At 34.4% G+C, this 24,156-nt stretch overlaps 1 protein-coding gene and 1 non-coding gene across 6 annotated transcripts in view; both read left to right on the top strand.

Moving 5' to 3' along the window:
• Nucleotides 1–24,156, top strand: part of SLC25A12 (solute carrier family 25 member 12) — a 98,123-nt gene that overhangs the window by 44,423 nt on the left and 29,544 nt on the right. For 4 of the 5 annotated variants that reach the window (XM_072961158.1, XM_072961156.1, XM_072961157.1 and 1 more), the window contains 6 exons: nucleotides 206–321; nucleotides 8,496–8,635; nucleotides 15,434–15,580; nucleotides 17,724–17,862; nucleotides 18,522–18,615; nucleotides 20,184–20,268. In XM_072961158.1, coding sequence (XP_072817259.1) covers nucleotides 206–321; nucleotides 8,496–8,635; nucleotides 15,434–15,580; nucleotides 17,724–17,862; nucleotides 18,522–18,615; nucleotides 20,184–20,268 — 721 coding nt within the window. Of the gene's footprint in view, nucleotides 1–205; nucleotides 322–4,984; nucleotides 5,089–8,495; nucleotides 8,636–15,433; nucleotides 15,581–17,723; nucleotides 17,863–18,521; nucleotides 18,616–20,183; nucleotides 20,269–24,156 lie in introns of those variants that run through there. The other variant, XM_015247705.3, reaches the window with a different exon arrangement.
• TRNAT-GGU (transfer RNA threonine (anticodon GGU)) lies at nucleotides 12,423–12,496 on the top strand. Its single transcript has one exon. It is a non-coding gene; the product is annotated as a tRNA-Thr (tRNA).

The raw sequence follows: 24,156 nt of genomic DNA, 5'->3' as shown, positions 1-24,156 counted from the left end.
GGGATGTTGATTATTGCTCAGGTCCATTAACGTGTTAGGGGTTCACAAAAGGGTAATATTCTAATTCTGTCATTCCTTCTTTCTTTATTATCTGGAATGCCTCTATAAAGAGAAACTTTCCTTTATCAGTTATTTCGCTACCCTGAGCTACAGATCATACAGTAAAGACAGGTTACAGCCAATAATATTTTATATTTTTTTCCAGGTTGATCTCCTATCAAGAGTTTTTGGCATTTGAATCTGTTTTATGTGCTCCAGATTCCATGTTCATGGTGGCTTTCCAATTGTTTGACAAGAGTGGAAATGGAGAGGTGACATTTGGTAAGAAAAAAAAAAGATTATATAGTTAAGTGAAGTTAGTGAGGCTGATTCAGTCTTTAATTGCCAGATTTAGTAACTGCATATAGATTGCTGCTTATCTAAGTAAGAGCTAGTCAATAAGTGAAGTATTAATGTCCTAAAAGGCTTTATATAGATACAATTATAATGGGTTTTTTCTTCAAAGCATTAGGAAAAAATGCAAAAATTTCAAAAAAAAAAAAATTAAGGAATCTTGGAGTGTTGTTGCTTCAGCTCATTGAGTCTCTGACATTTTCACATTCCTAAAGTAGGTGGTGTAAAATTTCTTGTTCTGGGCCAGCCTGGGCAAAATTTTTTATGAAACAGACTGAACAACATGGAGTAATGATCTCATTTTTTAAGGGAGTTTTGGGTAGAGAGTCCAGAGCTTCTCTTCAGCATCTTTGGAAAATTGCTGCTATGTCATTTTCACACCCAAGAATGGAACTGAAGAAGACAGTAAAGGCAAGAATAGTTAGCATTCTCTGAACCCCTATTTTAGATGATTGGTTTTAGGAAACAAGGCTAGAATATTAACTTTGCCATCTGAATTGAATGTAGAAATGTATTTGAATCCTTCGATAGGCACATAATCTAGCACACTGTGGATGTCTCAAAGCATATAAACTAGGATTTCTATTTGTAGCCATGTATAGCTTTTTAAAGAGGCTTATTCACAGAAATTAGTATGTACTTAGTAAGAATATCAGCTAATTTTTTCTGCAGTAGGCTTTTCAATAAAAATAATGTAGTGTTTTCAAGGACCTAGAGCACTCTTCCCTTTTTTTTTTTTGTATTTGTATTTGTGTGTGTGTGGTAAAACAGCACCAAACATAAACCTTAGCAGCTTAACCATTTGTAAGTGTACAGTTAAGTATATTCACCTTGTCATGAAACAGATATCTAGAACTTTTTCATCTTCTAAAACTGGACTTGAGCCACTTTTGTGATATGAATTGGCATCAATATGTGGTAGAGAAACTCTTGAAAATCAGGCTTCCCCTGAGCCAGCCGGTGCTGAGTATTCTCTGTAGTGTTTGTTATAAAACAAATACCCTCTAGTTAAGAAAGGAGGAAGAAGTATCACTGCTACTGTAAGAACGGTGAGAAAGTATAGGTATTTGAAAACACCAGTGGTGCCTTTGCTGTTACCTTAGTGGTTGTAGTGTGTTCTAGCTTGGCAGTTTTCCTTCCTTCTGCCCACTGACCCTGTTGTCTTCTGTGTAAGAAGATTTTCCCAAATAAATACCTACACAGAGCTCTTAAGGTTTCTGCAAGTATCTTGGCATTTTCCCTACTTTGGAGCAAGCTCTGGCCTTTCTGCCTCTTAAAGAATATTGACTTTCCTTAGAAACACCTGGATTTTATAGTGTAAAGCATAAAACCTGTATCTTTTTGTCATTCAGTATTAACCCTATTCTGCTAAAAATGCTGCATTTTCTGTTTTCACTAGGTATCACACATGCTCATATGTCTACTTCCAAATGTGGTGCAGAAATGCTTGGCAAATAACTTTATATAAGTATCTGCATCAGTGACACTGCACCTGTGCGCCTATCATGTGCCCACTGTTTATGAATTAGATTTCCCAAAACCAAATACTAATTTACTTTGTCCCCTTTACCTTGGTATCATGATTCTTTGTATCTCCTCCATTTGATTGCTTTTCCCAGTTTCTATTTTTATATATTATTTTGTGGGGAGGGTAATTAGGTTTATTTATTAATTTTTTTATGGAGGAACTGGGGATTGAACCCAGGACCTTGTGCATGCTGTGCACACACTCTACCACTAAGCTATACCCTTCACTTCCAATTTCTGTTTTTAAGAATAAGTCACTCAAGTCAGTTCATCCAACAGACTAACAATAGAGACTCATGCTATTGTTGATTAGTAGATTACAATATGTAGGAAGTAGCTGAGTGATTTATACACACTTTATTATTTCATACAAGTGAAAGCTTGTTATTAGATTACAGCTTTAGCATTTTATAGATCTTTTGTTTTTCCTTCAGTGATTTATGAGTTAGAATTTCAAGAAAATAGGATTGAAAGCAAAACAAATCAGTTTTAGTTTTTATAGCATCTGGCATGAACTGAAGAACTTATAAACCCTCCAGAATCCTTCACTCTTCTGCTCCATAGTCTAGAGCTAGGAAAATTCTTATGGAATAAGATAAGGTTGAACCCCCTTTCAGCATTGTTCCTGTGGTCCCTGGCCAACTGGATGATTCTCTTGATGGTACTCCTGGTGCTCACCTATTTCCTGGGGACCTTGACCATTTCCCCTTCCTGTCCTACCTCCTTAATTTTGATGCTCCATTTTTAGACAAAATTTCTTAACTAAAGTGAAAAGAATCATAATGAAGGAAAGTTTAATTTTATATTTTTAAGAAAAGAAGAAAAGCATTGAGACTGCTACAAATGCCATTTAACAAGATTTCTAAGGCCCACTCATTTCAGGCTGTATCAAGACTACAGAATTTCAGCATAAGGAAATAATTAACTTGGAATTTATATTTATAGGATTTTGGATCTGTGATAAAGGTCAGTTTTCATGTTTGTACCCACTTAATGAAAAGAATTGCTTATTGCCTTACATTTTCTAATTTGGAGCTTATTTGAAGTATAGTTTTTTCTTGTGCACATCAGGAGAGAAAGGCAGGAGAGAAAATTGGATGCAAGGTGTAATGGAGTGGGGAAAGACTATTATGCCATCAGTCATGGACTAGGATGATGATGTTATCTGTATACTTGTAAATTGCTTTTATCTATACTTTTATTTTTTTAGATATGCTTTTTGTAGACATCATATTGTATACTTAAATTGTGTGCATTGTTGCAAGTATTTATATAAACAGCAATGTTGAACAACATTTACTTGAATGCTGGACAAGTTTTTTTTTTTTTTATTAGAGATGCCTTTGCTCTGGGGGAGAGGACTTACATTGAGACCTTGATAATCCATTTCAGAATGTATAAGCTCAAAAGAGAGGGCTCTGGAGTTTTTAAAAGAGTGAATAAAATCACTAGTTGTTTCTTCTTTGGTGTTCTTTTAATAAAACTTTTAATGCATGCTGTGGATGATTACTTAATGGCTTGTGTATCTGTTACTGACTGGTGGCATGAGCCTTGTAGGGGCCATTGCATGACTGGTGTGTGCTAGATATAGTATAAACTTGCCTTGGTCTCACTGTTGTTCACTAGTATACTGGATATTCTGCTCAATAGAATTAGGTTGAGGTAACCTAGATAACCAGCTATTCTACATTGTGTTGTCAATAGTTGTCATGCCTTTGTCCCAAATTAAAAAAAAAAAAAAGCTTATTGCTTTAACAAGGATGTAATCATTCTAAAAAAAGAAAAAACCAAACACACTTATCTGTTAACTAATAAATGAATATAAAACATATTATATATTCTAAATTTTCTATTAAAAATCTCATCAACATGTGTTTGAAAGTGTTTGTCCAAGAATGGGAACTCTGAAGGAAACTTTTCCAGAGCACATCTTTACCCCTTGATTGTGGAACCCTCAAAAAGTAAAGATTCCTTTTGATTTTATACTGTGTTTGACCATCATTATGTATCACAAATAAAAATGTGTTCCATATGCACCTCTAAAATAAACTCTTTTTCCCTAAAGGAAATAATAGATTGGGATGTTCTAGGCATGACCACTGCTTTTGTTAAAAGATTCAGGAGATGGAAGTCTAGATATAAAAAATGTCATATTCTCTCTCAGTGGAAACAAAGGTATAGACATGGAATAATGTGAAATTCTAATGATAAATACCTAGTTTAATTTTGTAAGAATTAGAGCTTCACTTGGGTGTTCAAATTAAATCAGGAAGATTTTGTGAGACTCCTTTCAGATATTGCAGAGGTCATGTTAATACTCAAAGCTATTAGAGTAGCGTTAGGGTTTGAGGTAAAAAGAGGACATGGTGTTACTTTGTTTTTATGCCGTTTGGTGATAGACTGTTGAAGCATCTAGCTTCTATAGTAATAGACGCTCTTTAAATGTAAACTTATCTTTCCTGAGAAATGGACCTTTACAGATATTTGGCAGCAGGACTACTCTCTTGACTGATTGTACAGTAGTCCCTTTTGGAGGTAGGTAAAGGGTTAATAGAAGTACGTTCCCTCTGGAAAACAGAGGAGGTCACCCAGGAAACTAATGACCCACCTGGAAGTAGAACCTAGAAGTCTGGCCTGATTTGCTGTGTTGGCTGGGACGACTTCTACAAGTTCCTGTTGTTGATCTTTTTGTTGTTGTTGTTTGTTTTCCTTTGTTTTCTTTTTTGGTCTCTTAGTTGTTCTTCTTCTTTCCCCCCAAGTTTTCCTTCACTGAGAAACTCTACTTCCACAAGTCTTGCCATTGTTTTTGTTCAGTTATATGCAAGGATTTTCATTGTTCGTGGTGAGAGTCCTTCTACAAGCCTCTCTGACTTCATTTTAAGAACCGTGCAGGTGAAATTCAGTTATTGAGGACCTTTTTTTCCCTGACAGTAAAAATATTTGGTCTCAAGCCTGTAAGCTGGAAGCAGTGGCTCCTGCTGGGCTGGAATCCTTGGAATCAGGATGTCATTGGGCTGATGGTAGGTGGGCTGTGTCACAGGGCTGATGGCTTGTATACCTACAGGAGGAGTTCTCTGGCCACACCGTTGGTACAGCAGCTCCTTCCAGGCTCATTCATGGAGCAGGCATGGCGGCAGTCTTGGAGAAGAGTGCCAGCCCCGGTCAGAGGTAATTTTGTACTGCAGAAAGGTGAACAAGACCAGCAGGAAGCTCCCATAAAGACCAGGGGAGGGATGAGGGTGGATGAGACGGGGAGACACAGTGTGGGCTGCTGGGGAAATTAAAACCTCTGTTAAGACATATTTACATAATATATATGCTTCAGGGTACATTTCATCTAGTCCAATCATCATAAGTGACTGATACAGCTAAACTGACTAATGTTATTTGTCTGTGAACATTTTTACCTAATCACAGTTGTCACCATTATCTGCCCTCCTGACAAGTCATTGTGCTCCTCTCCTTTAAGCAAAGAGAACATAATGACAGGCTACTTTTGTATCTGGCCCCGAATCCCTTTTCAAAGGAATTATAAACCATCTCTTTCATAAGCAGGAAGTGAAAAAGTGGTCTATTGTTTTCCATATGTCAGAAAACGAATGGATTCCTATTTCCCTTACAGTGCCAACCTAGTATAAAACACTAGATCAGATCTTGCTGCCAATAAGATGTGACTGTCATATCCCTTTCATCCAGGCCAGAACAGTGGCCACTGAATTAGCACTCCTTGGAGAGCTAAAGACCCTTGTTTGCCACTGGAAAGACGGGATTCTCTCTAGGGGGGAAAACTTGCTATGTAGTTTCAGTTAGATATATTGAGGATATTTGAGCTCATTGGTGTTCCCTTTCATGTCATGCAGAACCTGATAAAACCGGGTAAGATTAGAAGAACATCAGCTCTTTGGGCTATTGCCTCACACAAGTATAAGCTCTCTAGTTCCGGAGCTTCTGTACACTTTTTTTTGTTGTTGTTGTTAAGTATATCCTGGTAAAAGTAAAGTGGTAATTATGAATTTGACTTCAAAACAGTAGTTATACTAATTATTTCTGTAAGCTTCCTGATTTAGCCTTAGGCAGTTGGTAGTGGAAATAATAACAGAAGGGAAGTGGGATACATCAAGAGGTGCCAAAGTAGGTTTGAAATTTTGTAGCCTGGGACATGGCTAAAATAATTAAAAGTGTCTGGGGGTAGTTAATTAACCACAGCACATAATAAAGGTCATAATAAAACCATATACAAAACTGTCAATTGACCACTTTGGGAGCAGTGGGAAATGTTCAAACAAATACTCATGGAAAATGACACTTCTATATTTGGGGAAATTAGTATGAGTAATTTAAGCTATCATTATAATTGTTTCAAAGGTATTGTAAAATCTTATTTAGAGGTTGCTAGGAAGTTTACAAAATAGGATTTTAGTTAAAAGTTTTTATCTTAGAGCTGTTTTTCTGAATATAAATTATACATTGTAATTTTGGTTCATAAATATTCTTGTGATAATAGAAAATAATTTTCATAGTTAAATTTTAGTAAGTTTGAAAGCTATTGAATCTTTGGCTTTATTTGATAAAGTTTCACATTTGAGATTCTGATATTTTCCAATCATATAAAGAGAATTCAGTTTTATTCCACTATTATATAAAACTTATTTAGGTAGATATATATATATATATATATATATATATATATATATATATATATACTTCTTATCAAATAGTTAAGTTTGGGAAGTTGTGGCCTTTACAATAAAGATTATAAAATAACTTATTCCCTTAGATAATTTATCTTAATATTACTCAAATATATGTAGTAATTTAAGTTATCCTAATATGCTTTCCATTAATTTCTTCATATTCCCTTCGATTAACACTTTGTTAGACCTTAAAAGTAAGAAATCAAATTAATTAATTTGGAAATGGAAGCAGCTAATTAATTAAATTAGGGTCCTAAAAAAATCTTTGCTAAGTTGCCGTAATATTTTTAACTCTAAATATTTTTTTTTACAACCCTTATTATTTTAATTATTTTGAAAACCTTAACATATTTTACAACTTGCTGAAGTTTCATATAGATTTAAGGGTAATCCTTTGTGTTGGTTAGAGTCCCATAACTTGCTACTGAGTTCTTTGCTTTTAGAAACAAAAATTCATATATTTAATTTGTGTTTATGGAAGGTGAAAATACTTGATATGATTTGAAAACTCTGAAATACTTTTGCTACTTAGGCAAGAAATAAATGCTACATTCCATTTGAAAGAAAAGATGAGAATCCCATCTCCCCAGTGACATCCAATGCCTTCTTCCAATTACTGATAACTGTGACCTACTCAGAGCTGTCATGTTGAGTCCAGACTGGTAGGATATCCAGTGCAGGATTCTTATGCTTTCCCCACCCCCCACCATAGCAGTGCTTTTATCAACAACAAAAAAAGGTATATAAAACTAAAGGGAATCCATTAAACCATTTACAATATGAAATCTATATTCAAAGCATTTGCAGAAATTAGAGAAAATAACCTAGTTGGAGATTTTAAAACATTAAGCTTATATTTACTAATTATTTAGTATAATTGATAGCTATAGATGGTAAAACCCTTTCACTAATATAATTGGCTTAAATTTGAAAATAATTTTCTTCTTAAGACATCAGTAAAACAGGCTTCCTGCTTTCTTAACTTTGTTAATGATTTTTTTTTTTTTGGCATGAGCTTCTAAATTAGTCTATCCAGTCTATGCTTGTTAAAGTACCAGTCATTTGTGAATTGACTTTCATAGTAAGTGTAGAACTGTGTAAGAAAGTGAATGACATTATTAGTGCATGAAGACAAGCTGTCAGAGGGTTTTGGTTGTATATTACACAGTGTGACTGGTTCCTATCTAAAAGTTAGTATACTGTGTTTAGTCCTTTATTTAAAAGTGAATCACTAATTTCACTGATCTTAAAATATTTTAATAGTTGAGACTAATAATCATGGTTTTTATGGGGATTTTGAAGCTTTGTGTCAAGACCATATTTTTGACAATATCAGAAGCTTTTAATAAGGTGCTTGCTGCTGAGCTAATGATATGCTTTTGGTAGTATTTCTTATACCTATCTTCAATAGACATATTCAGGCTAGTGTGAATGTAATAATCAAGCCTCAATCAAGCCATACTTAGTATGACAAATATTGCATTATACTGTAATTTAGGTATTCATGCTTCTGATAAAGGGCTTAATTCGACTCCTTGAGGAACCGGGAAAACACTATTGATTTTATACTAGAATGCAAAGTAGCAGCCATTTATAGTGCAAGATATAAATCACTTCCTAATTAAAATTAAATCAAGAGAAATTAAGAATCTCATGGCCTTACATGTAATGGTACACAATCTTAACTGTAAAATTATATTTTGTATTAATTGTGTTCCTGTGCATGGGTTTCTGGGCACAAAAAATTTTGCAGCTAATCTTAATAGAAGCAGATAATATTGACTTTTAAAATTTCTCTTAATTTCTTTCTGTAGGAACATTGCAGTGGACTAAACTACTTATTCCAGATGTAATTTATTTATTTTTGTTTTCCCTTTTAAGAAAATGTCAAAGAAATTTTTGGACAGACTATTATTCATCATCATATCCCTTTTAACTGGGACTGTGAGTTTATTCGGCTGCATTTCGGGCATAATCGGAAGAAGCATCTTAACTACACAGAATTCACACAGTTTCTTCAGGTGAGATTAGTTTTTTGTAACTGGTATAAATGTATGCCTTTACTCTATCACCTCCTTCCTTTTAATTTTATTTGGTTTATTACAAAAAATAGCAATCTTCTGTGGTATTTCAGTCCCGTTTTTTATTTCCCACTCCCAGAGACAGCTTCTTTAAATTCTTATCATTGCTTCTTTCAGAGTTTGTTTTCACAACTTTAAGTAATAAACTTGTGTTGGCACTTCTACTTTTTAATTTTTCGTTCTTTGGTATTTTTCATTTAACTCAAGCTGTGGAAGATTAAGAGCTTGCTGTTTTACCTTTTCCTCATACTACAGACTTGGACATTTTCTGTCCTCACCCTCCATATAATTATGTCATGGTTCTGCTTAGATCAGTAATCATATTTGAATTCCCACAATTTTGTAAACACCATGCATAAATAAAATGATTACTTTTCTTAGAGATGCTAGTTTTTCTTTTTTCGTTTTCAGTGAATTAATACTAATTCAGTCTCAAATTTTGCCTTCATTATTAAAATCTTATTTTGATATGTTTAAAATTCAGTGGGTATTCTATCAGTTTCATCCTCTTGGAGCAATCCAGGACCTTTCTTTATTTATAAAAAAAATTGAGGTAAAATTCACTTAACATACAATTAACCATGTGTAAGTACACAATTTAGTGGCATTAGTACATTCACAGTGTTGTGCAACCACCATCTCTATCTAGTTCCAAAACCTTTTCATTTCCCCAAAAGGAAACCTGTACTGATTAAGCAGTCACACCCCATTTTTGCTTCTCCTCAGCCCCTGACCACCACCAATTTACTGTCTCTGTGGATTTATCTATTCTGGATATTTCATATAAATGGAATTATACCATATGACTTTCTGTGTCTGGCTTTTTCTTGTTTAGCATAGTGTTTTCAAAGAATGTCTATGTGTAGCCTGCATTTGTACTTTCCTTTTTATGGCTGAATAATATTCTATTGTATGGCTATACCATGTTTATCTATCCATTCATTAGTTGATGGATACTTGTTTTCTTGCCTTTTGGTTATTATGAATAGTGCTGCTGTGATCAGTAGTGTACATGTATTTGTTTGAATACCTGTTATCAAATCTTTTAAGATTTTTTTCTTTTCTTCAGTGTTTTGAAATTTCAGAATGATATTCCTTGGTGTGAGTTTATTATGCTGGGCATTCAGTGGGTTCTTTTAATTTGAAAGTTTATGCCCTTCAATTCTTGAAAATATTCTTAGGATTTTTTCTTCTATTTTCTTCCTGTCTAGAGCTAGTAAATATATTAAATGTATGATCCTTTAGTTTTCATTTCTCTATTTTTCTTCTGAACCTTCTATTAAGTTTTTTATTTTTGTTATATTTCTTATTTTCAGGAGCTCTTTTTGGTTTTTAAAATATTCCTTTCAAAAATAGCATACTGTACTCTCATGGATGTATTGTTTTCTCTCACTTCTCCAAAGATATTAAAGACAGGGTTTTTTGTTTGTTTTTGTTTTTTAATTTTTTCCCAGCAAAGTGTCTGTTTCCTGCCAGTTACTTTCTTTTTCTTTGTTTGGGTCTCTGTTTTTCATGTTAGTAACTCTTCTTATATGTCTGATTGTTCTTGGTCTTCTGCTCCTATTTAAAATTAAGTTTGAGGCTTATTGGGAGCTTTGAGTTCATGGTAGAACTTACTAGCTGGACCTTACACTAAAGTTCTCTGGCTAGGCTGTTTTATTAGGGACTCTCTAATATCTGTATGTTCAGGTCTTTTATTTTGGATTGGGGGATTAGAATAATCATCTAGCCTCCCATCTGGAGTATTAGATTTGGCTTTTGATACTGTTGAGTATGTCAAGAGGGTTGGAGGTCTCAACATTTAGTAAGGAGATGGACTTTGATTTAATTACCTCTTTTCAACTGTGCCTGGTCTCCGCTAGTCCAGAGATCCTCTGTTAAACTCACCTAGTCCTCTGCCATGTTTGGAAAAGGATAAAGGCCTGGCTATGGTGGAGTACGGCAGGCAACTAACTGGTTTTAAACAGATTTCCATCTCAGGCTCCTGTTTTCAGCTCCACCTTCACTATCACTTCTAAGGGGACTAGTACAGCCAATTCCTGAGTCTTTGGGGGTTCTGTTATGTCTGTTGTATTGCTTTTTTGCTTTCTTCACTTCTAGTTCTCTTGGGCCTGGTAAGCCAGTTGTCCCTTGCCCTTTTGCTCTCTAATCTTAAAAATGTAGTTTCTGTCTTCTTTTCTGTTCTCTTTGTTCTTGGGTTTCTGTTTTGTTTTGTTTTTAGTTCTTTACTGTGATTTTAGTGAAGAGCAGAGTTTTGGAAGACAGTGGAGCTAAATGTGCTAGTTCAGTCTCATCCAAAGCCGCATTTCTGAAGCTCTGCTATTTTCATCATATAGTTAAATGAAATGCATTTTTAGCATTATCCCATTACCCTTTCCCTCAGTTCTCTTTCTTACCCTTTCAATCCAGAAGCAGATTTATTTTATCCTTTACTTATTATATTATTTTATCTTTTTAGAATAGTGTTATTTTATCTTTTATAAGTCCAGAGTATTGTTTCTTCATTAATGTAATCACAGTAACTATTCTACCCTGATATTTTGATTATTACATAAATGGAGAGCTTTATATGTGGAACTTTCCCCCTTTGTTTTGCTTCTCATTTTGAAGTCCTTAATTTTAATTTTTTAAACTTTTTATTTTGAAAGACTTCAAATATATTTGAAAATAGAATAATGTAATGAATCTCCATGTACCCATCAACCTGTATGAACAATTATTAACTGTTGGCCAGTCTTTTTTTTAATCTATACTCCACTCTGTCCCCTGCTGGCTCATTTGGAAGCCAGTCCCATATGCTCTATAGTTTCCTCTTGGTACTTCAAATATATATCTTTTAAAGTTACATAAGAGTCCTTCAACTGTTGACCTAATAGAAAATAGAAAATGTATTCTTCTAACATTACTCTTGAAATGAGGATTCTGCTTTGTCTTTAATATAAAGGTGCAGATTTTCTTCAGTGTTGAGTGTCATTAATAAGGCTTCATCATGCCCATGGTTTCCACTGGATATTTCTTACAGGCTAAGGTATATGCATGGAGAAGACCAGGCATAACAAAAACATAAATAGGAGGAAAAAAGGAGAAGTGAGGAAGGGAGAATCTATGTAAGATAGGAAGTGGACCTATGTCTGCTTCTGATGCTTCTCAGGAATATACTTTCATGAGAAACACTTTCAATCGTATTTTAAGAGTGAAATAAAGGTAAAAAGTCCTGCTTCATTTGAAGGGTGATGTAGTTGGAGCTGAGGTGATAGAAGGATGGAGTGAGTTAGGAAGAATGACTGAAGTAGAAGAGGAGAAAAATCTACAAACTTGAGATTGAACAACATGCTCCTAAATAAACAATGGTTCATAGAAGAAATCAAAAGGAAAATAAAAAAATATGTTGAGACAAATGAGAATGGAAACACAGCATACCAAAGCTGACAGGATATAGCAAAAGCAGTTCTAAGAGGTAATTTTATACATTAAGAAAAAAGAAAAATCTCAAATAACCTACCTTTATACCTCAAGGAACTAGAAAAAGAATAAACTAAGGCCAAAGTCAGTAGAAGGAAGGAAATAACAAAGATCAAAGCAGGAATAAATGAAATAGAGATTAGAAAGACAATAGAAGAGATCATTGAAACCAAGAACTGTTTTTTTGAAAGATAAGATTGACAGACTTTAGCTAGACTAAGAAAAAAGAAGATTCAAAATCAGAAATGAAAGAGAAGACAAGGGGGGAGGGTATAGCTCAAATGGTAGAGTGCATGCTTGGTATGCATGAGGACCTGGGTTCAATCCCCAGTACCTCCTTAATAAATAAATAAATAGTAAATCTAATTACCTCCACCCTGCCAAAAAAACAAAAAATGTTAAAGAAAGAGAAGATAGTATAGCTGATAAAGATCATAAGAAATTACTATAAACAGTTATATACCAACAAATGAGGTAACCTAGAAGAAATTACATCAATCTTGGCAATGATCTTTTGAATTTGACACCAAAAGCAAAGGCAACAAAAACGAAAATAAACAAGTAGGACTACATAAAACTGAAAAGCTGCACAGCAAAGGAAGCCATCAACAAAATGAAAAAGCAAGCTATGGAATAGGAGAAAATATTTAAAGTACATATCTGATAAGAGGTTAACATCCAAAATACACAAGAAACTCATTCAACTCAGTAGAAAAAAAAAACCCAAACAAACCCCAAAACAACCCCCATCCCCTAAATAACCAAATTAAAAAATGAGCAAGGGATATGAATAGACATTTTTCTGAAGAAGACATAGAGATGGTCAACAGGTACATGAAAAGTTTTTAAGCACTACTAGCCATCAGGGAAATATAAATCAAAACCACAATGAAATATCACTTCATACTTGTTAGGATGTCTGTTATCAGAAAGACTAGAGACAACAGATGCTGTCAAAAATGTGGATGAGAGAGAATCTGTATAACATTGTTGATGGAAGTGTAAACTGGTACAGCCACTATGGGAAACAATATGGAGGAACCTCAAGAAATTGAAAACAGAACTACCATAATTCAGCAACCCTACTTCTGGGTATATATCCAAAGGAAGCAGAATCATTGTCTCAAAGAGATATCTATACTCTTAGTTTATTGCAGCATTATCATAATAACCAAGGTATAGAAACAACCTAAGTGTTCATTGACAGATGAATGGATAAAGAAAATGTGGTATGTGTATATGTATGTATGTATGTATGTATATATTATTGCACATACATACAGTGGAATAGTATTCAACTTGAAAAAAAAAAAGCAAATCCTGTCATTTGCAACAACATGGATGAACTTGGAGTGTATTACGCGAAGTGAAATAAACCAGAGAAAGACAAACACTCCATGATATCATTTATACGTAGAATCTAAAAAAAAAAAATTAACCACATAGAAACAGTAGAATAGTGATTGCCAGTGGCTAGAGGTGGGAGAAATAGGGAGAAGCTGGAAAAAGAGCATAAACTTTCAGTTTTAAGGTGAATAAGTTCTGAAGATCTAATGTATAACATGGTGACTATAGTTGATAGTACTGTCTTATGTAATTGAAATTTGCTAAGAGAGTAGAACTTAAGTTATCATCAAAAAAATGAGCTGTAATGGAAAAGAATCTGAAAAAAATAAAGTTATGTATAACTAAATCGCTTTTCTGTGCACCTGAAACTAATATTGTAGATCAACTACATATCAATACAAAATGAGAATTAAAATAAATATTTAAAAAATACCAGACCAAAATACCAATAAACAAACAAACAAACATGAAAAAAATAAATGTGACGTGATGGATGTGTTAACTCAATGGTGGGGATTCTTTCACAATCTTACATATATCAACTCATGTTGTATACTTTAAATATGTTGCAGTTTTTTTGTCAATTATACCTTAATAAAGTTGAAATTAAAAAGAAGTAGAAAACAGTAGGAAAGAGAAAACTCATGCTCATTGTTTATTTTGTATCTTTCATACATATTTACCAGTTGAGTTTTAGTTTCTCTATGTCTATTGGTCTTTTGAAGAAAATCCAGATACTTAGATGTTTGATGATGGATACTAAAATGTTTAGATGTTTTCTACAATGTTACTGAATTTATTTAAAGTTAAGATTATTGAAAGATTTAGTAGGTTTGGTATACTAGTCTCTAACCTATCAACCTGCTAAGAAAAAAATATTTAAAAAACTTTTATTGTTAAATGTCATACAAATACAGAAGGCCATATGAAAGTGTATAGCCTAATGAATTTAATGAGATGCCTACTAGGGCAATTTTAATGTCTTTGAATTACTATTGGGATATGGGAAAATATAATTAATCTGTAAAACAGTGAAACTTCTATCAAAAGCTATTTTAAATGTCAGGAAAGGGTAAAGCAGCATTGATTTGTAGGCTTTAATAAATAAATGGTAATGAAGATTGCATTATTTAATTTTATCTAGGAATAATATTTATATATTTAGATAGAAATATTATTTCCAGAGTTGCAAATAGTGTGAAAGTGACATCCAACAGCACCATTACTATGTGTGATAACAAATTTATTTGGATTATGCCATGTGTCCTCAGGGCAGAAATGGTCTAATTGTGACTTTTGTATAGTACTTAGGGTATTACTGGCAAATTGCATTATTTTTTATTGATGTCATTTATTACACAGCTTGACTGCCCAATAGTTTAAAAGTTCAGAAATCTGGATTGTTTTACAGTTCATGTGTAACTGTGCCCAAAGTCGCACAGTGACAGCTGGATACTAGTTATGCAGTTTGTTATTTGTAACTTTCATGTAAGAACTCGAGCTGTGGTTGGTTGAATCTGTGAATGCAGAACCGTTGGATATGAAGGGAAACTAATTCAAAAAGTGCTCTTGGATGACAAGAACACCTTCAAGCAGGAGATTCACTACTTATTTTAAAGTGAAATTAAAACACTGAAAAGACACTATCTATTTTCAGTGTTGAAAACTTTTCATGTAAAGAAGGTTTTTTTCTCCTTCCTTTATTGACATATTGTGATTCACTTTTCTTCCTGAGGAGCAAATGTAGTACAGTTTCAGGAAAATATGTGCTTTTTAAAAAGAAATGAATTTTGTTGTACATTCAGAGCTGTATATTGTTCATTTTTGTAGTAAGTGCATGTAGGGGAAGGATGGCTATCTTTTTCTAAACATACACTTGGGATGTGCTTTAATCAGTCTAATGCCTCATCTCTTAACTTTTCCCTCCAGGAGCTACAGTTGGAACATGCAAGACAAGCCTTTGCACTGAAAGACAAAAACAAAAGTGGCGTGATTTCTGGTCTGGATTTCAGTGACATCATGGTTACCATTCGGTCTCACATGCTTACTCCCTTCGTGGAGGAGAACTTAGTCTCAGTAAGTAAAAAGCAACCAATTCAACTTTCTGTTTCCTTAAACCTTTGAAACCATTGTCCTAGATTGCTCCCCGGACCTGTCTGACTCTCAACTATTCTAACCTTATGCTTGGTTGGTAGAAGGTAAAGAGGTGTGTGTAAGGGAGGTGGGATAGTAGGGGGTGATAATGAATAGTCTTTCCCCAAGTCATAGCCTTTTTTCAGTGCGACAGTCTTGCTCTCATGTATTTCCAAATTGTTTATTTACAGAATCCACCTAAAAAAACAAGGGAGTTTGTAGACAAGGGTGTGCAATTACTTTTTCCAGTGGGCAGTACTTCTCCCAGACACTACTGCCTTCACCTTTGGCCTCTTTCCATCCCACCAGGCTCCCAAAGCCTCCCAAAGCCTTGCTATACGGATGGCTCCTTCCTTTGTTGTCTGCAGGGTGCTGTTTGCTAGAGGGATCATCACTGGCTTCTACACTGTTTTAATAACCATGGCTGTGGGAGAAGGTATGGAGGAAATATGTGGGCGTCAACCTCTGTGGCTCACTCCTCTCTCTGCCCCCTTCACCTGTGCATTCAGTCTGCATGGACCAGAGAGTTTTTTGTTCTTTAAACTGCTAATCTCTAGAAAGTAAATCATCTGGACCAATAGCAAACTGATGTCATCCACTTCCTCACGAAGAGTGGTGAAACCTTCCTCACTCACCGGTTTTCTTGTTCATGTGTTGTACTTACGTATAAGTTTTTGATTGCTGCTTGTTTTAAATGGAGGGAAGCCAGTGAGTGCTTTTGTTGTTTCAGCTGAAGATCATTATCCCTGATTTAGACGGGGTAGAAAGATCAACTTCTGTTCTTTTTCTTCAGTGAATTTGAACATGGAGCATGTCACTTTCTCCTACACATTTCACCTCCTTGACACCCATCTCCCACTCCCCTACCCTCACCTCATGCCCCAGGCAAAAAAATGAAAGAAGGAAGGAAGGACAGAAAGGGAGAGAGGGAGGGAAGAAGGAAAGAAAATACTGGAAAGGACTCAGTGCCTTTGGGTGAGGGGACCCTTTTAATCTCTTCCAGTCGAGTTAGATAGACCTGTTATGGCCTCTGTTTACCAAGTGCCATTTCAATTCCCAGAGGAATGTATTAAATAATTTGTCTTCCTTTTGGTTCATTGGTATCCAAATTCAGGCTAGTACAAATATCATATATATTTGGGTTAACACAAGTTTGTGAGGGATTGCTGGGGAGTGGGAACATTTGCCCATCACCTACATTTTTTTTAATAGACTTTTATGATTAAGGTTGTCACACTGTTATTTCTGTAAGTATTTTGAGTTTTTAATAGAGAAGGTTTTTAATCATGGGTTTTATGACTCTTGGCTTAGAAATTAGGCTTTTGCAAACTATGAAAAATACTCTCTTTTGAGTTTATGTCCAATGGCAGAGAAATTACCTCCTCACCCTGCAGAAGTAATGAAGGCCACATTGCCCCCCATCCTTCTGCAGACATGAGAGAACCTTTTTAGTGCTGTTCCACTAAAGACATCATTTACAGCAAATAAATCCTCCCTAGATTTTCTCTACATCTTTTGGAGTTTTTAATAATTGTACCTTTTGTGATAGGGATCAGAGCCCAGCAAGACTGTTCTGTATCTTAAGTACAACAATGGGCTTAAAAAAGAAAAGATTAGGAAAGTTGATACTGTGAAATAGTCTTAAATTTTAAGGCTACCACTGGTTTTTCTGTGTGTGCTTGGAAAAAAAGCAAGTTTTAAAAATGCTCCTTATAATGTACATTGATGTTTGGATTCTCCAGAACTAGCTGGAGTTCCATAGTCGAAGATTTGAAAATCCTGTTTAAATAATCTTTGTTTTTGATCTGTGATAATTATATTTGTTGTTTCTGACCTTATAGGTAGATGAACCATGAAGTCCAACTTCCAGATGTTCCTTTCTTCCTTAAAATCTAAATTACATAGACTTCCCTGAGGGCATGAAATGCACTGACAGTGTTTCAGCACGATACCCTTCTTGTATTTGTGGACTGGTTGTTAATAATGAAGACCCCTTTGGATCTTCTTTGAGAAAAGTTCAATGTCCATAAATGTGGGGTTTTTTTGTTTTTATTTGGTTTTAATTTTTTGTGTTGTCATTTCCTAGGCAGCTGGAGGAAGTATTTCACACCAGGTTAGCTTCTCATACTTCAATGCATTTAACTCCTTGCTGAATAACATGGAGCTTGTTCGTAAGATATATAGCACTCTAGCTGGCACAAGGAAAGATGTTGAAGTCACAAAGGGTAAGATTTTTAAAATAAGTGTATTTATTTTAATCTCAGCATTTTCACTTTTCTTTATCTAGGGCATGAGGTTGATCTAAGTTTACTACTCTGAAGCCAGATCTAGAGAGTATGTTACCATGTGTGTATGCTTCACTTGGGCCATAATGGTCTCCAAGAATCCAGGTGGATTTAATGGGATGCTGAGGTCAGTAATGGAAAAGTGGCTTTGACAGATTTGAAAAGAACCTTGGCCCAGTCTGTCAAACAGGTCAGTGGCACTGTGGCAGCAGCTAATGTTTGTATGAGAAAGGAGTTGCCACAGAAAGATGGGCAAGCCTACTTCTTTTGCCAAATTGTAGTAGGATGTTTTAGGTGACTGGAGAATAGCCAATTCTTTTATCTTATCATTCTGGAGACTAAAGCAAATAAGATAGAGGATTCTAAAAAGATTGTTTTATATCTGATGTTAATTTATCTTTATCGGGTTTTGCCATTTCATCATCTTAACATTTTATCTTTTGCCAGCTTTCATATTTTTGTAGTTATTTCTGTATAGTTGAACTTAGATTTTTAACATAATACTAAAATGCTTTTAGCTTTTAGGTAATAGTTGCTTATGACAGAAGTTTGTTGTAAAGAATCTTTCAAGATTTTAAAATATTTTCTTTTTCTTCCAGAGGAATTTGCCCAGAGTGCCATACGTTATGGACAAGTCACCCCACTAGAAATTGATATCTTATACCAGCTTGCAGATTTATATAATGCTACAGGGTAACTATTTCAATAATTCTTTATGATATTTTTTAGAACAGTTAATTTAACAGGAAGTAGTGGTATTCTTTCAGTTTATTTAAACAATGGTTTACTTAGTGTATAAATTCTAAGAAAGAGAGAGAGGCACAGATGAGAAACGGGAGGAGGGAGAGATAGAGGAAGACAGATTAAAGGTAACAAGAGAGAAAACAAGGGGGAAAAAGAAAGAGAGGAGGGGAGAGGAAGGGATGGAAGAAATGGAAAGACAGGTGAAAGAGAGGGACTGAAAGGTGTGAGAGGAAGAAATGGGGAAGGGAGACAAATGAAAGAGATAGGGGAGAGGGAAATGAGAAGTAAGAGGAGGGTAGAAAATTGATTTAATCTGGACTCTGGAGGTGTTAGGAATTTTTAGAGATTTGTAGAAATATGCCTAAATTTATAAGATAAATTGAGGACATGTTTTGGAGTCTTATAATCTTTTTGATTCATTTTGAATGGGCATTTTAGCCAAGCAGTATATACCATTTTGTGTTGGAGAGTATCATTTTCTTGAAATGTGCCTGTGACATTATCATCACGGTTACCATCACAGATAAGCTTAGATGTTTTATCACTATTTTATACACTGAAAAAAAACCTGAAGAACATAGAGAGTCTTTAATTTGCAAAGTCTCATGCAAATCCAGGTGAAAAACCCTTGTCTGTGGGTACCCAGTCGGATCTGTGGAATAGGAGACTTACGACCTATTAAATGATCAGATTTCTTTAGTCACCTCTAGTAGTTATTTAGGTGTTGGCATAGCTGAAAAGTGCGTTTTAACTCTAGAAGTGAGGACTAATAGAAGTTGAGTGTGCATGGATGATTTATTGCTTTCATGTTGCATAATGAATTGTTGAGCTAGAGATGGTACTGAATAAACCAGCCAGTCTTTGGTGATTAACATGAAATATCAGACTATGTCTCATCCATCTAGAATTCACATTTATAGTGAAGGTATTTAGCCTCCTTTATGATAATAAATGCTTTCCAGAAGTGCTTCTCAAAACTGGATCTGAAGTGACCTTCTAGCTAGCTCTTGGAAGGTACTCATTTTAAAGTAAAATTTTTTAGAAACAAAATGTTCACATGGTTCAAAACTCAGAGTTTAAAAGAGTATGCTGTAAAAAAAGTCTCTTCTACCCCATGCCTTTCCTTAAAGGTGACCAGTTTTTATCAGTTTTGTGTTTTTTCTTCTCAGGAGACTTTGCCCTTATGCATTAAATATGTATGTAAGGGAATATTTACTGTGTATGAACTGTCAATGTCTATACTTTACTTCTGGCAAGAATTATTTCTTTACTTTTAATATCCATCATTGGAGTCATTAAATTTGTGTACTCCACAATATTCCTCTAGAGTCTCTTCTTGTATGGCAAGCAGGGTCTGAAGATTTTTTTTCTTACTGAAATTATCTGTGTGAATAGAGAAATACTGCTTTTAAACCATAGTTCTTTTTTACCCTCTTTTTACCTAATGAAAGATAATCTTGGTATGAGGAGTTTGCTGATGTCTTACAGCTCTTTCTTTCTCATATTTTTGCCTGAAGGCGCTTGACTTTGGCAGATATTGAGAGAATAGCCCCATTGGCTGAGGGAGCCTTACCTTACAATCTGGCAGAACTTCAGAGACAGGTAGGAGGACTCTCATAAATTGAATCACCTTCAAAAATGCTGAAATAGTATGTACACGACAGCCTCGAGCTTCTGAATGATATGAAAAGTAAAAACTTCTTTGCAGAGACTTTACTTAGCTCAAAGATTGCTTTTATAGAACTGTTACCCCCACTCTCATCGAGTATTTTTATGAGGCAACTAGATTTATGTTTGTAGTTTTTTCTTTTCGCTTATTAAATAAGCTAAGTAAGTGTGAAAATAAGTGTGCAAACATCCATGGCTTGGCTTCCCTTCCCCTAGAATTAGCAGTCTTTTCCTTTCATTTGTTTAATAACATTTAAAGATTAGTGTTAGGCTCACTTTGTATCATTAAACTGATATTTATAGGGTTTTTAAAATTCCTCTAATGAAATAAATCTTTCACTGAGCTTGTGCCTTATAGATTACAACAATAACATAGGAAAACTAATGAACCAGAAAGAAAATCTTGACTGTTATCACATTTCTGATAATATTAGGGTTTTTTTTTAATGTTAAGAATGATTAAAAACAGTAGTTCCTGAGTTCTATAAAGTTAATGTGGTCTTATTTCTGTTTTCAAAAACACTATCTTGGTAGGAAGATAAACCCCATGATATTACCTTGAAGAGTGGAATGGAGCAGTTCTTTAAAAAGTCTTGTTTAAAACTGAAACCCCTGGAGCATTTGGAGGAATCCTCAGTTACAGTGATGGTCACATGGTTTGGGGCTGGGAATGAGCGTTATAGGAGGGCTAGTCTGTGTCCTGTTATTTCCCTGGTGTAATAGACATGAGAACTGTAACCCTCAAAATTCGTTAAGAGACTGTGATGCCCTTTGAAGCTAGGAACCATGGGAAGTTGTGGGAAGAGCAGGGAGGAAGACAGGAAACAAGAAAAGAGAGAGAAAAGCTAAAAGGCATGCTACGGAAAGAGCCCAAGTCTACTTTTTCTTTACTGCTGCCATATTGGTAAAGAGCCACATGTGCCAGTGAAACATTAAGATGTGTAAATGTGCTTCACTCTTGTAAGTTTTGGTAGCAAAGCTTTCTTCTACTTGAGTTCCATGGAATTATGATTCTGCCTCTGAAACAAAGTAGAATTTCCAGTTTTACTTTGCATAATAAATAAGAACTTTTGTAGTCAGGTAAGTAAATTGAAAATGGAAAGTATTACTTTTATATCTACATTTTATGTCAGTACTTTATTTGCTTTGCGTGTAATAAAGCTTCCTGTAACAGATTAAAATATATCTGTAACCTACTGCAATTTAGCTTCTTTAGTAGAGAAAAAAAAAAAACCCTCTTATCTCTTGCCATCAGAGTTTATTTTCATTACAGGATCTCAGATCCTTTAAACAGTAGATGGATTTATTTCAATTCATTGATTTATAGTAAAATTTAACAATTTTTAAAAGAACTTGAGATGTATTGAAATATTTAAAGACCTCTTACTGAATTTGATTTTATATTTTGTATTATACATTTATAAAAATTGGCTCTTGAAGTTTGAAAAATTGCATTTCAAAAGAAGATAATTTTTAGGGTTATGTCTATTACTGTAGCTTTTCCTGGGAGTGCCCTTAATATTTGTAACGGGAATATTTCATTTACCTTATTTTAAAAAATGTAATGAATTTTAAATCCCAATTTATTTCCTCCTTTCTGCTGCTCTTCCTTTTCATTTCACCTGCTTCTCTTGCCCCTAGCGATTTTCCTGGAGGCCATAACTGAAAGATGTTTTTGTAATCTTTGACGCCCTAAGTCTATGTCGCTCATACTTCTGAGTCCTTAGGAGGGTGATGTAATTCTACTACTGTTGTAAATTTTCTTGAAGACAGATTTGAAGATGATTTGCCTGCCATTGGTAGCAGCACTGATGCTTTTCTGCTGGCATGGATGGCCTCAGAGGTCTTGTCAGATACTTAGAAAATGGGCAGTGATAAAAACCACCACTTTCTCCCTTTTCCTCTCCTCTTTTCCTTGGGTTTCTGATTGGCATCCAGAGTGGTGGTAGAGTGCCTTCGCTGCCTTTTCCCGAACCAGTACGATGGCACAGGGATCTGCAGTCTCCAGAGAGCAGAGATCCTCGGTGTTCTTGCATTGGTCCCAAAGGAGAACCCTCAGAACCTGTATTGTTTAATTTTCCTTTCACATATTATCTAGATTGAGTGGTCTTATTGCTGAGGGTTAAGAATAGAGAAATAAAAATGAAGATTTTTTATCTTTTTTTCTGTAAATTATTGTAAAAGCAGCACCTGAGAAAGTAAAACTCAGAGTCATAAATAATTTTTAGAATTCATAGAAACAGATTTATGAGGGATTATTTAAAAGGGATTCAAATTAATATCCCTAGTTATATCCATTGTAAAATCTGACCTTCTCTGTCCTTGGGATCTGGTACAAGTTTCTGTGGGCCTTAGTTTCTCCTTTGGTAAAATTAGTACCTTCATATATTTCCAAGAGTCTTTCAAATTCCTGCATTCTGTAAAAATGATATGAATCAATAGTTGGTTTTTTTTGTTACAATTTTCAGAATTCTTAATGTATCTCCCTTTTTCCTTGTAGCATTAAAAGCTTTGTAAGGAATACAGGCTAGGACCAAAGTAGAATAATATAAAAATATTCCTAAGTTCCTATAGCAAACAAAGTAGTAAACTTTCTGCAGTTTTCAGTCTAGTAAAAGCCTTTTTCAATTAACATATTTTAGACTTACGAGGCATTCTAAGGCAGCTGTATAGACTACATTTTTAATGACTCATTTTTTAAAATTCTCTAAACTGTAGAATGAGTCATGCTAATCATAACTATTTCCACTTCCAGAAGACATTGTTGATTCTCTTACAATTTTTCCTAGTAATTTATAATTTATAATTATACCAAACTAAGAATGCATAGATTATTTACATTTTGTATGAACAGTGTTCCCCTATAGGAATCTACTTGAAACAGATTAAAAATAGGAAGAATGGCATTTTTTTTGTTATTGCAATGTATGAAAGCTCTTATTTTTTAAAAAAAATTAATTTTTTTATTGAAATGTAGTCACTTTACAATGTTGTGACAATTTCTGGTGTGTGGCACAATGCTCCAGTCATACATGAACATACATATATTCATTTTCATATTCTTTTTCATCATAAGTTACTACAAGATATTGAATATAGCTCCCTGTGCTATACAGTATGAACTTGTTGTTTATCTGAAAGTTCTTATTGAAAACAGATGTGCATGATGGAGAATCTGTGAGTTTAGAAATAGAAGAGAAGCTATGAGAGGCAGAGTTTAAGAGGTTGGGCGCTGATTATGTAACATCTCTATGTAGCAGTTCCCTCATTTATTACACAGAGATAGTAGTATCCATCTTACAGGGTTATTGTGAGAATTACATGAGATAATGCACATACATTAGGTCTGGTGCCTACTAAGCATACAATAAGAGAAGTCTATCTGAGCAAACACCCAAGTTGGACTCAAATATATTTATGACACAACTCCTTCATCCACCCTCATCTATTTTCCTTAGCTGAAAGGGGTTGAGAAGTGAGAAAGAATTACATTTTTAATATTTTTTACCTTGCTTCCCAAAATATTTTACTTTTTAAATTTTTTGTGCTTCCTGAAATTCTACATTTTTTAAATTTAATTGATGAATATTCATAAAGAAAAAAATCCCCACCCCACACCATATACAAAAATGTATTGCAGCTGAAATATTCTAAACTTGAAAGGTGAAAACTTAGAGAAGATAACATAGGAGTTTATATTCAATGATCAAGAGGTGAGCAGAGATTTCACAAACAGGCTGCAAAATACTTACCATAAAGAAAAAGATTAAAAAGTTGAACTTAATTCAACTTAAGAAACTTTTTTCATTAAAGCATATCACT

The sequence above is a fragment of the Vicugna pacos genome, chromosome 5 (assembly GCF_048564905.1).
Source record: "Vicugna pacos chromosome 5, VicPac4, whole genome shotgun sequence".
NCBI classification, from domain to species: domain Eukaryota; kingdom Metazoa; phylum Chordata; class Mammalia; order Artiodactyla; family Camelidae; genus Vicugna; species Vicugna pacos.
Note: the sequence above shows the minus strand (reverse complement) of the source record. Positions and strands in the feature narration are given on the sequence as shown.